The sequence below is a fragment of the Eptesicus fuscus genome, chromosome 5 (assembly GCF_027574615.1).
Source record: "Eptesicus fuscus isolate TK198812 chromosome 5, DD_ASM_mEF_20220401, whole genome shotgun sequence".
Taxonomy (NCBI): Eukaryota; Metazoa; Chordata; class Mammalia; order Chiroptera; family Vespertilionidae; genus Eptesicus; species Eptesicus fuscus.
This window is the reverse complement of record NC_072477.1, coordinates 75,631,040-75,646,295: the sequence shown is the minus strand read 5'-3', so window position 1 is coordinate 75,646,295 and position 15,256 is coordinate 75,631,040. Positions and strand designations below refer to the sequence as shown.

Sequence of the window (15,256 nt, the reverse complement as noted above, 5' to 3'; positions counted from 1 at the left end):
TTAACAAGTTGATTAGATAAGAGCTTTTTATTCTCAGTAATGGTGAAGGCACTTGGGATTGAGGGACTAGAAGATGTTAGAGTTGTTTTATGGCTACCATTGGCTCTACTCCCCCTCCCTTCCTGCCCCAAAGAAGAGTATGTGCTCATGGGGGTGGATTCTGGGTTTGCAGCTGGAGGTGGAGTGCATGGAAGAGCCTAATCACCTTGATGTGGACCTGGAGACTCGGATCCCTGTCATCAATAAGGTGGATGGTACTTTGCTGGTGGGTGAGGATGCCCCTCGCCGGGCTGAACTGGAGATGTGGTTACAGGGTCATCCAGAGTTCGCTGTCGATCCCCGATTTCTAGCGGTGAGTGGCAGTTTCATCCAGCAGGATTTAAAGTGATTCCCTTGATTTCTATGCTGTGTGAGACGGAGGAAGCATGCCATATTATGTCATTGTTTTTGCATCTTCAAAATAGGTGTAGTACCTACCTACCTTACAGGTTTGTAAGGATCAAAATAAAATAATGTTAAAGCACATGTTAAATTGCTAGGCAAGTATTTGCTATCAAATTATTATATAACCACCTAAAATTTCTGGAGAGATCTACTTAATTGCAGTTTTCCACTAGCACTAATCTTCTGTTTATCCATGCAATAAGCACTTATTGTCAAACTAGACACTAATACCTTAGTAATTACTCCTCTAGGATAACTGATGCTTTTCTATTGCAGTATATGGAGGATCGCAGAAAACAGAAGTGGCAGAGATGTAAAAAAAATAATAAGGTAGAATTGAACTGTTTGGGAATGGAACCAGTACAGACCTCCAACTCTAGGAATGGAAAAAAGGTAAGTGAGACTGAGGCATTGCCGCTCTATTCCCACACTAGATGTGACTGGAGAAATTTAATGCTATTTATCTTTTTTCCAATGTGTGTCAGAGAAAATGTGTCTTCACCAATAAGGAAGCCAGAGTAATGTTATTGGTATTTTTATAGTCCTGGTGGCATTGTTATCTCTAGAAAAGCATAAAATTCTAAAAACTTAATTTCAGTACTTTAAACTTATTAAAATATAAGAATTAGTAAGATGTGTTAGAGCATTCAAAGCCTTATCCTACTCTTCTACTGACTAAGAGGTTTTTCAGCAAATCCTTTAACCTTTTCTTTTTGCACAGCCTGCCTGAAAAGAGAGGTTTGGACCACATAATATTTAAAGGTTTTATGAGTCTATATATTTTAGACGTGATTTGGGGCCTACTAAGGAAAACAGTCATGGGGTTTGGGTTGAGAATCACTAATAATATGCCAGTAATAGAAAAAGAACAGAAAATCATGTTTTTATAGTTTTATCATAACAGTATTGGTCAGTAGGTTATTATTATTTTCAGGTATATCTGTGTTTTATCATGGTTACAGACCTTCTGGATTAAGTACCCATATCCTTTCCACCAACATAAAACTGCAGAAGTTTCTCTTGGCTGTGTTTTTCTTACTTTGGGTAATAGTTGGTTTTTTTGTTGTTGTTGTTAATATATTTTTATTGATTTCAAGGAGGGAGAGGGGGTGAGGAGGAAAGGGACAGAAACATCATTGATGAGAGAGAATCATCGATAGGCTGCCTTCCACATGCCGAGCCTGACTGGGAATCGAACCATGACCTCCCAGTTCATAGGTTGATAACCACTGAGCCATGCTGGCCGGGCAATAGTTGTAGTTTTTAAACATAAATCATGGTTTGGTTTGGTAAGCAGTCATTTATAATGGATTAGCACTTTTGCATACTCACTTTATTTAATCATTACTCATCTGATCATTTTACATCTTTTTACATGATTTCTCTTAACAAAATTGATTTCTAAATGAACAATATCTTTTGTATTTAACAAATTCTTAGAACATTATTTTGCATATAATATATATTTATGAGGTTTATTTTATTTTGGTGAAAGTGTTGCATATAAATAGTTTGATATAACTATTTTGTTTCATATAAAATAAAGAATGTTTTCATTTTTCCTCTTAGCCTTCATGGGACCAAGTGGGTAATGGGCAGAATAGTTGATATGGGAGGCTGAGGGCTAAAGGCTGGTACCTTCTCTGTCTTGATCATTGTATAGCAGCCTGTAAAAAAAAAATACTTTTCTTCCTTTAACCCTTTGCACTCACTTGCTTTTTTCTCGATTCCTTTATTCTACTCGGGATTTAATTTTTTAAATACCCCAGATTTTACAAAGCGCGGCAGTAGAATAAAAAACTGGAGTTTCTTTTCATACAAACTTATTTATTTGGATTTTTTTATATTTCAAATTATTGATACATTCAAAGAGTATAAAAAGAGCTGCTACCGATGCTAACCGTGTCGAGTCACACTCGACATCCGAGTGCAAAAGGTTAATTCTAAAAATAGTGTTACCTCAACTACTTTTGCTAATTCTTTATGGTTCATTTATAACTCTTAAAGAAAGAAAGGATCATAGGAAATCACAGAAAATCATGACTAGTACAGAATTCTTATATAGAATTGATCACTGTGTCTAGCACTGCATACTTTATTATTGGAGTTTAAGTACTATTATAATATTTTAAAAGTCTTTACAAATAGAGTTTTGAAATGTCTGTAAGATAGAAAGGTATATTCTCATGTGAGATGGTAGGCTTAGATTGGGCAATGTCCAGAGACACAGATACCCTTTGTCTGAATTCAGTGACTGTTTACCCAGTATTATACATATGTCTAGCAAAGCAGGGGCATTAAAAGTAGTAATTTCCAGCACCAGTGAACTTAACCAAAATTTACAATCAGAACATCTAGAAGAAGCAATTTAAAATTCAGTAGATACAGCCGAAACCGGTTTGGCTCAGTGGATAGAGCGTCGGCCTGCGGACTCAAGGGTCCCAGGTTCGATTCCGGTCAAGGGCATGTACCTTGGTTGCGGGCACATCCCCAGTAGGAGGTGTGCAAGAGGCAGCTGATCGATGTTTCTCTATCATCGATGTTTCTAACTCTCTATCCCTCTCTCTTCCTCTCTGTAAAAAATCAATAAAATATATTAAAATTCAGTAGATACGTAAGTTTTTATCATTGTGAAAAACGTATTACATTTGGTGAGGAGCTAGCCACATTCTTTTTGGTGTTCTAGACATCCAAAAGTGTAACCTGAACTCTCTTTTGTTTACCCACTCTGATCTGATAATGAAGGATAGTATCGTAAATACCAGAACAGTTGTGAGGTACTTCACATGGTACGATCATGTGAACAAACTGCTGTCAGTAAAGTATACTGTACAAGTATTGATTCGGTGTCTTACTCAGACACCTCATTAACAAAGGTAAGCATTTGTGTAGTAGTTGGCCAGAGTAAAAGTACAATGTACTCATGGGAAAAAAGCAAAACTCTGGACATGAATATCAGTATGAAATCCTTGATCTTAGCATCAGAATGCTTCAACCAACTACTTCTAGCATTTGCTCCTAGAACTCTGTTTACTTTTGTTTCATTTTTTTTCCCCTTCTTTTTACTCTTTTTTTTTTGTTGTTCTTCCTCGCAGAGTCACCATGCTGAAACTGTATTCAATCGGGTTTTGCCAGGGCCTATTGCACCAGACAACAGTAAGAAGCGAGCCCGTAGGATGCGACCAGACCTTTCTAAGATGATGGCCCTGATGCAGGGTGGAGGCACTGGCTCCCTGTCTCTGCACAATACCTTCCAGCACAGCAGTAGTGGTCTACAGTCTGTGTCATCTCTGGGTCATAGCAGTGCTGCTTCTGCATCTTTGCCTTTTATGCCGTTTGTGATGGGTGGTGCAACATCATCCCCTCATGTAGACTCCAGCACCATGCTTCATCACCACCACCACCACCCCCACCCCCACCCCCACCATCATCACCATCACCATCCAGGCCTGAGAGCCACTGGTTATCCTTCTTCACCAGCCTCTACCACCTCTGGTACTGCCTTGAGGTTGCCATCACTGCAACCTGAGGACAATGAGGACGATGAGGATGAAGATGATGATGATGATTTATCTCAGGGCTATGATAGCTCAGAAAGGGACTTCTCACTCATTGATGATCCTATGATGCCAGCCAACTCAGACTCCAGCGAAGATGCGGATGACTGAAGCCTCAGCTTGGTCCCCATTGCTTGGGTGGCTGCTGTATTTTCATTTACTCTGGCCCTTGGACTATGGAAAAGTGGGAGGGGCAGGGGAGATGTGGGGAAACCCAAGACTCCCACTCAAGGAGGTGAAAGGAAAAAGAAAACTTATACCTAATTGCTTCCAAATTTGAGCGGATTGGGTGGGCAGGGGAACTCCTTAAATAATACACGACCACTTCCTCATTTCTGGGGAAGGAAAGGAGACTAGAGCAGCTGAGGTGCTCACCCCTCCCTAGAAACCTCCATTAACCACAGACTATGTAGCGCTGGCCCTAGCCTCTGGCAGAGCCTGTTCCTGGCTGAACTGTGGATACAGCGGGAGGGTCAGGAACTGTTACCTTCCTTCCCTTGGCATTAATAAATTTAAGTTAATCCTTCCCCACTCTTCCCTTGTTCTACATCTGCTCAAATCCAATATAAATATTAATTTTAAGTATTGCTGTTCATGCTGGGTGATTTCAACACCACTTTCCGAAAGTCCATTACTGTTCATGCCAAGTTAACTTGGATAGGGCAGTCATTTGTACTCCATTAAAGGTTATATGTACGTGTAGGCTGTCCAGTTTGCTAAAGGAAAGGGAATTAAGCTAAATAGGCAAAATGTTCCAGATTCAAACTCCCAAGTTCTGAGAAGAGATGGAAGAATTTCGGCAAGAATCACGAAACTTTTGTTTCAGATTAACTTAAGTAATTGCTTTAGGGAAGCCTGAAGTGGTGTCACTGAACTGCTGCAAGGAGACTGGCAAGAGAATGTCAGGATTTTGGGGTTGAATCCTCTTAAGCCATTTGTTTCTTACAACCCTTCCCCTGCCATTCCAGCGCTCAGATGAAGCCTGGGCATTTTTTCCCCCCTTTCTGTCCTTACCCCGTAACTTGTGTGGTAGTTTCATTGGGAGGATGGGTTCCCTCTCCCTGATTTGAGCTCTCCTTGTCTTCCTGGAGACCCTGACCCAGCGTCCTGACATCGAAGATTTTTCCAGCCCTGGAGCTGCAGAGGCTTTTGCTTCCCCACCGTTTCTAGGAGCGGAATGTTCCACTCCCACGCCAGATCCCGCTCTTTCTGCTTCCCCTTCTTTTGACAATGGGTGGGGTCATCCCACCCGCGCGCGGCAGCTTGTGAGGGGCGGGGCCAGCGCGCCAGGCCTCCCGCCCCCTTAGCTTTCCCCAGCCGCGGCCGCCGCGGCGAGAACTCGGAGCTCCTGGGAACTGCGGCCCCGCGGAGAGTCAGGGCGGAGGCAGAGCGTCACGTGATGACGTCGACTAGCGTGCGGTTACTAAGTTAACAGGAAAATCGCGCGAAAATCTAGACTTTGCACATTTTGTTGGTTTCCACATTCTTCCTTCTTCCCATTAACCTCCCGAGGCAGGATTTTTTTTAAAAAGCAAAACTCAGCGCTGTCGGGACCCGGAAGCGGAAAGGGCATCTTTAAGGTCGATACTTCCGGGTCACTGGGAGAGTGCGGGATTCCGGGGCCGAGAGCGGGTGGTGGAGCCGGGACCTCGCGTGAATCTCGGGACCCGAGGAGGAGCGGCGTCTGTGGCTATGGCTGTGACTCTGGATAAAGATGCTTATTACCGGCGAGTGAAGAGACTGTACAGCAATTGGCGGGTGAGATAGATCCCGTAATTTTCCCTAGGGAGCCCCTCTTTTACATCCCATAATAACCCCGTTTCTCGGCGCCCTTTTTTCCCTTTCCTTCGAGAAATCCCGGCTTCAGCGTCGCGCCCCTTTAGTTGCTCCAGGAGCATTCACCTCAGGCGGCCACGAGCGCCGCCCCGTAACAGGGAATCCCCCGCAGTCACCCTGCGGCCACCACCATCTTCTCCGCGTGCCGGCCCGGGTCATGCATAACAGCCACCTCTCGTAGTTTCTTCCCGCCCTAGAAGAGGCTTGCATCATCATTCCCTCCCACTCCGTGATCACGTCTTGCCGCCCCCTCCTGCAGTGTTCACACACACCCACGCACTCGCTCTGTCCTTCCCGAGCCAGCGTATTCCCCCCAGGTCCCGCCAGAATTACAGCAATCTTCGGCAAGGATGGACGGAGGGGCTAGGAGGATGTGAATCGGGCTCTTCGCGTTTATTCTTTGCGGGCCTTTTGCTACAGTTAAACAAATACTGTTTACCTGCAACCGCCTCATGTTCTAGGCCCTGCCGTGGGTAACAGAAAACGCTGAAAACCTGCAGGCATTAGTAATACAAAAAACGATGTGATGCATGAAACCTGATTAGTTTTCCTCCTTGGTAGTGTCCAGGGCACGTTTACAGAAAAAGAGCTGTTGTAATTCCCAGTCCTTTTAAAGATTGGGCAGTTTTGTTGCTTGAAAAACGTTCACTGTTAAAATTTATTCTTATGAAAGTAATTTGTCAATTCAAACATTTGGTTGCATCTTGTGGTGCAGCCTGGGCTGTCTAGATTAAGTCTGGCCTCTGAACTCTGTCATCCAGGGAAGATAAGCTAATAAAGACTTTAAAACCTGAAAAACGTCCTGGCAAAAAATGTTCAGTTCTGATTTCAGCATTGTAAGTTGTCTTCCAAATTGAACTACTGAAAACCAAACTATTAAAATTGACCATTTCCCTGCCATTCACATTAAAGGATCCTGTGCATGTTTCTTCTTTTGAGGAGAAATGCATTAGGTAATTGAAAATAAAATGCATTAGATAATTGAAAATAAAATAAAATTAGATAATTTTCATAAAAGTTACATTTTATGAAAAGCAAAAATAAGGGCTCTATGCTAGACAAGTCCTAAACATAAAATTTATTTTAAAAATTTTTTTGTTGGTTAGTATTTAACAAATGTCACATTTTAAAATTTGAACATGATGCATGTTAGAAAAACTCTAAAGGTCCCGATATCTTTTAAAGATTAATACGTGCTTATGTGCTGGTAATAATCAGAAGCCCTCTCTTCTCCTCATAGACCCCACAATCATATACCTTTGATGTGGAGGTTGTTTCTAGTCTGGGTAATTCAGAGTTTATCAAATTATTCATCCTCTTGAAGCCATTCATGAAAAAAGATCAATTTAGAGCTCATCATTCCCCTATGTGATAATTAAATGCAAAGCATGAAACTAGAAAAAACTTGGGGCCTAAAGACAAATTGCCAAACTTAATCTCAAGTGACAGTCTTTAAATCCATGGAAGTTCATTTGTTGGCCCCCATTTTTTGTTTCTCAAAAATAATTAAAATTTATGTTGGCCCACCTAGTTAATTATTGACATCATTTGAAAGGGGGATTGTTAGATGTTGATAAGACCCTGGCATTATAAAGTTGCCAAGTCATAAAAATTACTCATTAGCAAAATTTTTGGCTTATTATTATAAAATCTTACTCAAATTGACTTTCTTTTTTATAATTAGATTTTAATAACTATGCTCAGAACCTACCTGTAAAATTTCTGTATGCACAGTCTTTCTAGTAGAGTGCTTTCATTCTGATCTGCTTAAGCAGAGATCATAGTTTTTGGGATAATTTCTGGTTGTTTATTCTCTTGCTGTCCAGAAAGAGTGAAATATGTAGGTGCATGCTATATTTGGTTAGTTTGCACTTTTTCCTTTAAGAAAACTGGCATTGAAATAAGAACTTGAAGTTAACTATATAACTCCCACGCCTGTGTTGTCAGCTCTCATCTTCAAACCTCTATTATGACAAAAACTAGAGGCCCGGTGCATGAAATTCGTGCACAGGTAGGGTTTCTAGGCCTGGCCGGCGATCAGGGCCGATTGGGGCCCAAAGGTCACTGCGGGGTCGGGAGAGGAGGCAATGGTTGCTGGGCCAGGCAAGGAAGGAACGGATGCTGGATGCTGATCCGCCACCCACTGTGTGGTTCCCCGCCTCCCCCACTCCTCCTTCCCTCACTGTCGCACCGCCACCATGGCAGGTGGGTGGTGGGCTGATCGGGGCCTGCCAGCCAGGGGGAGGGACAGAGCATGGGAGGTTGGCCGCTGGTCCTTGGCCCCCCTTAGGAAAGGGGCTGCATCCGCTGCCACTCACACCCAGTTTTCCATTCCAGCCCGAGGCTTGGCCCCGATCAGGTGATCGGGGCCTGCCAGCTGTAGGGAGGGACCACGCGAGGTTGGCTGGCCGGGGGAGGTTGGCTATGGGCGCGCACTGACCACCAGGGGGGCAGCTCCTGCGTTGAGCGTCTGCTCACTGGTGGTCAGTGTGCATTATAGCAACTGGTCGTTTGGTTGTAACCGTCGCTTAGGCTTTTATATATATAGATAACTAAGAATTTAGCTTGGGTTCCACATCCACTTTTTAGTCTTAGATACCTTTAAGCATAAGCCTTTCAGAACTGTGTGGTTGCACAAGCTAACACAAGGTAGATCAAACTCTTCAACTACATAGAATTGTAAAAAACCAGAAAGCTATGACTGCCCCCTCTCCTTTTTTTTTTTAAATAAGAGTGGGAGCTAATGTGGCTCCTAATCTCACCTATCTACAAGTTGAGTCTGGGTTAGACATATATTGTGGAGCTACTGCAAATAAGATATATTTCTTACTTACAGATTTCATAACTTATGTCCTAAAAACAATTGCAGTACCACACACTTTTAATTGAATAGAAATTTTTAAAACGTTAAACCTCATACCTGAGAAAATAGGCTCTGCCAAAAAATCAAACTGGAGACCTCCATAGTGACTAGAACTTGTTTTATGACTCTGGGATGTTAGTCCAGTCCTGCCTCTTATTTTAAAACTAGAGGCCCAGTGCATGAATCGTGCACTGGTGGGGTCCCTTACCATGGCCTGTGGGGATTGTGCCGAAACCGGCAGTCCAATGCTGCCTGCCGGTCCTGCTGCACCTGCTGTGGGCTCGTGCCCAGTCAGTCCTGATTGGAAGAGTCTCATACCTCCGCAGTGGCGCTCACCAGCCGTGAGCCCTGCGTCTGGCGCCTGTCCCAAGGGGGGTGGGGGGCCGGAAAGCAATCGGCCCTCCAGGTAGGCGGTGGGATGCCCTTGCCAGCCCAGGATCCGGATCTGTCTCACTGATGTTCGCACTGGTTGTTGGGAGCCTCCTGGTGGCTGCTTTTATATCGTTTCTTGTAGAGCGTCTAGGGAGGGGAAGTGGCCACGGTGCCCGAGGCTGACTTCCAGGAGACTGGCAGTGATGTCGGGATTGTGCTGGTGGCACTGGTCCGTCGGTGCCTGGCTCGTTCTCCAGAGATTGGACCTGCAGGTCTACTGAGGGAGTGAGTGGCTGCCACCAGGCTGGTGGACCACCAGGACGGGTCGGTCAACTGAGCGGCACTCCCGCTATGGGAGCTCACTGACCACCAGGGGACAGCTCCTGCTTTGAGTGTCTTCCCCGTGGTGGTCAGTGCACGTCATAGCTACTGGCCAGTCGTTCGATCCTGTGGTCGCTTAGGCTTTTATATATATACTAGAGGCCCAGTGCATGAAATTCATGCATAGGTAGGGTCCCTAGGCCTGGCCGGCGATCAGGGCTGATGGGGCCTTCTGGCTGCTGGCAGGGGCCTTCCTTCATTCTGCACCACACCCTGGTGGTCAGCACGCATCATAGCAAGTGGTCAAACTCCCGGTTGGTCAAACTCCCAAGGGGACAATTTGCATATTAGCCTTTTATTATATAGGATGTGTGTGTGTGTGTGTGTGTGTGTGTGTGTGTGTGTGTGTGTGTATTTTTGCAATAGGAAACTCCGGATGTTAGTGGTAGGTCATGAGAGGGGCGGTGGTCTTCTCCTCTGTCCTCTTATACTTACTAGGTCCTTATTCAGGGTTTCCCAATCTTTTCATGATTGTGATTATTTTTAACCAAGCAATAGGATTAGTACTGCATGTGATACAAGCGGGGAGGTTCCCATCATTCTGGGGTCTTGGCCCCTTTGAGAACTGAGGGATACAATATCCAGGCACAACTATAATTCATTTGAGACCTGCTTATTAGGACATCCTGGACTTCAGTCTATCTGCCTTTTATCCCAAAAGAATTCCGTAAAATATCAAAATCGCAGCTGTTTTCTTTTTTGAACATATTTTTATTTGAGAGGGAGAGGGAGGGAAGAAAGAAACACTGATGTGAGAAAAATCAATCAGCTGCCTACTGAGGATCAAGCCTACAACCTAGGCATGTGCCCTTACCAGGAATCAAACAAGTGACCTTTTGGTTCATGGAATTAGGGATGCTTAACCAACTGAACCACTCCTGCTGGGCAGATACCAGCTGTTTTCAAAAAGGATGCTGATCCAATGCATTAATTTATGTGACTCAGTCTATCAGGATTGAGGCTCCAACCCTAAAAAGAAAATTTTTGCCCTTGGAGAAAACTAACCTGTAGTGTCAGTGCTTCTCCTGAGTGCTGCTCTCTGGCTCTGCTGCTTTTTTGTCATGGACAAATGTTTTGCTCTGGATTGCTTTCCAAGACTAGGCAATTACCTGCTGTGACTTAAGAAACATAGGCAGTTCCCATACTGCTTTCCCCCAGATAATGTTCATCTCAGTTCTTATGGTTCCTTTATCTCTGGAGAGAGATAGGGAAAGATTTAAATAATGCTTTGGTCTCTTAAGTAAAGAGGGGTAAAGAAGGAAGTAAATGCCTGGACAGGTTGGGATTCGTTTATTCTTGCTTACTCAACTTTTATAGTCTACTCTGTTATCTACTTTTTTATGTTTATTTTTTTATCCCTATTACCAAGTTTAATTAGTGCCTGGCATATCGTAGGCATCCAGTGAATGATGGTGATTATTTCTGAGCTTTCATGACTCCCTTTCTTGGTTTGAAAAGATTTTTACCCAGGCTATACTTAGGATGACTGGAAGTCCTACCTGTCCTGAAACTATCCACCTTCTGCCCCTGTGTAATTATTTTTAAAAATATATTTTTATTGATTTCAGAGAGAAAAGGAGAGGTAGAAAGAGATAGAAATATCAATGATGAGAGAGAATGATTGATCAGCTGCCCCCTGCATACCCCACCCTGCGGATGTGCCCCAGCCGGGAGTCAAACCGTGACCTCATGGTTCGTAGGTCGACGCTCAACCACTGAGCCACGCCAGCTGAGCCCCTGTGTAATTATTAATGGTATACCGTGGGTTTTTTATTCTCAGAATTGTCTCAGTTTGAATGATAAATTCTGTGGGTATCCCAGCTATCATCAGAAACTTCAAAGTGTTTCCTCCTTTAATGCAATACCTAATTCGTTCAAAGGAAGGTAGTTGTTCCTGTGCCCTGCAATATTTCCCCAACTTTTATCATTCAGATACTACCTGCACATTTTTTGCTGATTCCTAACCACCTGTATTATTAACTGGCACTTTAAAAATTATTTTAATGCCAAAACCGGTTTGGCTCAGTGGATAGAGCGTCGGTCTGCGGACTGAAAGGTCCCGGGTTCGATTCCGGTCAAGGGCATGTACATTGGTTGCGGGCACATCCCCAGTGGGGGTTGTGCAGAAGGCAGCTGGTCGATGTTTCTCCCTCATCGATGTTTCTAGCTTTCTATCCCTCTCCCTTCCTCTCTGTAAAAAATCAATAAAATATATTTTTAAAAAAAAATAAATAAAAATAAAAATTATTTTAATTAAGTAATACATAGGCTTGAAAAAAAACAAATAGTTCTAAAAGCCTTTTTAAAAAGTCACCTGCCCTTGCCCTGGCCATTCTCAGCTGTTAGAGCATCAGCCCACAGGTTCAATTCCCAGTCAAGGGCACATACCTGGGTTGCAGGTTTGAAAGCCCCCAACCACCCCCCCACCCCAAATGGGAGCACATTCAGGAGGCAACCAATCAGTGTGTCTTTCTCTCATCCATGTTTCTGTCTCCTCCCTTTTTCCCTCCCTCCCTTCCTCCTACTCTCTGAAAATCAATAGAAAAATATCCTTCAGTGAGGATTAACAACAACAAAAAAGGTTACCTGCCCAGAAACAACCACTTTTAGTTCTCTTTCATATTTTGAAGTAATATCTACATACTATTAGTTCTTGGTTTGTTTATTTTTTCATGTTAACTGTTTTGACAAATTAGGATTTAAAGTTAATTTTTTATGCCATCACACCTATTTTAACTTTTCTACCTCCTGACACTTAACCTTTCTTCTCAATACATTGTTATGAAAGATTTTAAACATTCAGAAAGGTAAAATAATTTTACATTAAATACCCATATACCCACCACCTAGATTGTACAATTAGCATGTTATTACACTTGCTTTATCACACATTTGCCCCTCTATAAGTTTTTTTTTTTCATGGTTTTTAATAAAATCAGTAGTCAGTTTACATAGTTAATGCTCACGTAAATAGTTTCACTGGTTGGTGAAGTAACAACAATTATTTTCCCTTTTCCGCTATGGTTTTTATTTTTCCTGGCATTCATGATTGCCTCAATTTTTCTCCCTTTTTAAGTGTCCTCAGCCCTAATTTTTGTCCTGTGGGTCTGTCATAATCTCATCAATCTTTTATTCTAAAATTCTTGCACTCTTCAGACATTTTATTAATTCTCTGTTTTTTAAGTACTACCACCACCACCTACCCCACCCTTCAACCTTACATTATACCATTCTATCTGTATAGGTTGCTCTCCAGGCCTATTGAACCTTGGGACTTCCCACTCTTGAGTCCCCTATATCCTATAGCCCATGTCTTGAGTTTTCTCTATTTTGTTAAGAGCATTTTCTCTAAGAGGTTCTTAAGAAAGGATACAGAAAATACATATTTCTTGAGCCCTTGTATGTCTTAAAAAGTTTTGTCTCTACTTTTGTTAATAATACAGTTCAGTGGATATAAAATTCGAGGTTGAAAATCACTCAGAATTGTCAGAATTGAAGCTGTTTGTCAGTCTTCAAGCTTACAGTATTTTGAAAAGCCTGATCTGATTCTAGTTCCTGTTACAAAAATCAAAATGAGACTTGGCTATATTCATCCATATAAAGCAAAGCAATACGAAACTTGTTGGAAGCTCTGCATGAATGGAGCCTCTCAACTTGTTGGGGTTGTTGGAGAGTGAATAGACTGGCTCAGTCTATGGAGGACCCCCAAATGTCAGTGTCTGAAGTGTTTTCTCTGAATTCAATGAAGATGCACATAGAAAAAAATCCTTTAATTATTTTCTTTGGGCATTTGTTCCCAATTGTCGTTCAAAATGGAGACTTTTGTTTAATTCCCCAACATTTTGCACTTTCCTTCTGCTGGGCCTAATATCTGAATCTATAGCTTTCTGAGTTAATTTCTTCAGAGAATAAAGCAAGTATTTTTGTGAAGAGATTAGGGATTGTCTCAGGGCTTCTAAGAACTGGAGGGGTCCTTCACTTAAACTTTGTGACCAGACCTTCTGTTTTTAGCTTTGAGCTCATCCATGTACAATATACCCTATATCCCTTCCTTGATACTTGGTGCCTCCTGAATCTGAGCCCATTGGGGCTCTACGAGATATGCATATTTATCATCAGTATCTTCACAGTGAGAATACTTGTAAAGCACTTAGGGTGTTGGCTGTCCCAGCTCTGCTTAGTCACTTAACCACTCTGTCCATTTCCTCTTCCAGAACAGTCTGACTTGGATGTCAAGTGGAACAAACAGATTGGAAGGTGTCAGAATTTGGAGAAAGAAAAGATTTGTTAGATGTTGAGAAGCTATGCATACCAGGGGTCACTGATGCAAGATAATTTATCTATAGAGGGGAGCATAGGGGTTGCAAGTCCGGATTTAACAAGGGGTCCAGTCAGAGTCCTGAAGACCAGCCTACTCAGGAGAGAACAGATTAGTAATTGGGGACCTTGTAAGCAGCACCGAATTGAGTCCCAACCCCCTCAAATGGCCAGACTGGCATTTATAGCTGGCTGTGGGGCCGGTCCAGGGGCAAGGGGCTGCTATGCTAGCCTGGCACTTTAATAACACACACAATAGCCCCCTCCACTCCAATATTTCAAAATGAATTCCAGATATTACTTAATCAAAATATTTTAGTATATAGCTTATCATGTGAGTGGGTTTTTTTAAATATATTTTATTGTATATAGCTTATCATGTGAGTATATAGCTTATCATGTATATAGCTTATCATGTGAGTGTTTTTTAAAAAATATATATTTTATTGATTTTTTATAAAGAGGAAGGGAGAGGGATAGAGAGCGAGAAACATCGATCAGCTGCCTCCTGCACACCCCCTACTGGGGATGTGCCCGAAACCAAGGTACATGCCCTTGACCGGAATCGAACCTGGGACCCCTCTATCCACTGAGCCAAACTGGTTTCGGCATCATGTGAGTTTTATAAGAAGATTATTTAAAATCTCCCACAATTTCAGACTTTTCTTATTTTCTGTTGTTATTGTTGTTAATCCTCACCTAAGGATGTTTTTCCATTGATTGTTAGAGTAGAAGGGAAGGGGGAGAGACATGGAGAGAGAAACATCAATTGGTTACCTCCTGCACATGCCTTGACCAGGGCTGGGGATCAAACCTGCAACCAAGGTACATGCCCTTGACCAGAATCGAACCCGGGCTGACATGCTATCTATCCACTGAGAAAACTGGTTGGGACCAATTTTAGACTTTTTAAATGTAATCTATATAAAGCATTTATACTCCTCAAAAGGGTTTGAAAATAAAAAACACTATTCCCGATTTTGCTGTCAAAATAGTTTGATTGTAACCTTTTTCATTGAGTCACATTTTAAGAAAATATCTTAAATTCTGGTGTTATTATATTTCTTCTGGGGTTAGAGCTGATTTTTTTTTTTAAAGACTCAACCAAGAATATTCTATGAAATGATCAGAGCAACTGGTTCCAAGAGAAATTAGGATTCATCCTCTTACCTTTTTAAAAAATATATATATACTAGAGTCCCAGTGCATGAAATTCGTGCACAGGGGAGAGGGGGTGTCCCTCAGCCCAGACTGCACCCTCTCCAATCTGGGACCCCTCAAGGGTGTCCGACTGCCCATTTAGGCCCAATCCCAGTCGGACATCCCTCTCACAACCCAGGACTGCTGGCTCCCAACCACTCGCCTGCCTGCCTGCCTGCCTGCCTGCCTGCCTGCCTGCCTGCCTGATTGCCCCTAATCGCTTCTGCCTGCCAGCCTGATCACCCCCTAATCACTCCCCTGCCGGCCTGATTGCCCCTAACTGCCC

General features: G+C 42.8%; 2 protein-coding genes and 1 long non-coding RNA gene across 5 annotated transcripts in view; 2 read left to right on the top strand and 1 right to left on the bottom strand.

Annotated features, from left to right (window-relative positions):
* The window catches only part of CHD8 (chromodomain helicase DNA binding protein 8), a 61,549-nt gene extending 57,022 nt beyond the window's left edge, over positions 1 to 4,527 (top strand). For 2 of the 3 annotated variants that reach the window (XM_008159795.3, XM_028136761.2), the window contains exons 36-38: positions 173 to 352; positions 721 to 837; positions 3,540 to 4,527. In XM_008159795.3, coding sequence (XP_008158017.2) covers positions 173 to 352; positions 721 to 837; positions 3,540 to 4,112 — 870 coding nt within the window. In that variant the 3' untranslated portion in view covers positions 4,113 to 4,527. The remainder of the gene's footprint in view (positions 1 to 172; positions 353 to 720; positions 838 to 3,539) is intronic. The other variant, XM_028136765.2, reaches the window with a different exon arrangement.
* Positions 13 to 5,358, bottom strand: LOC129149167 (uncharacterized). Its single transcript, XR_008556155.1, has 2 exons — positions 5,016 to 5,358; positions 13 to 405 (listed from the first exon to the last, which is right to left on the bottom strand). It is a non-coding gene; the product is annotated as an uncharacterized LOC129149167 (long non-coding RNA).
* Positions 5,359 to 5,615: 257 nt separating this feature from the next.
* The window catches only part of SUPT16H (SPT16 homolog, facilitates chromatin remodeling subunit), a 42,053-nt gene continuing 32,412 nt past the window's right edge, over positions 5,616 to 15,256 (top strand). Inside the window, exon 1 of the mRNA XM_008159793.3 lies at positions 5,616 to 5,759. Coding sequence (XP_008158015.2) covers positions 5,694 to 5,759 — 66 coding nt within the window. The 5' untranslated portion in view covers positions 5,616 to 5,693. The remainder of the gene's footprint in view (positions 5,760 to 15,256) is intronic.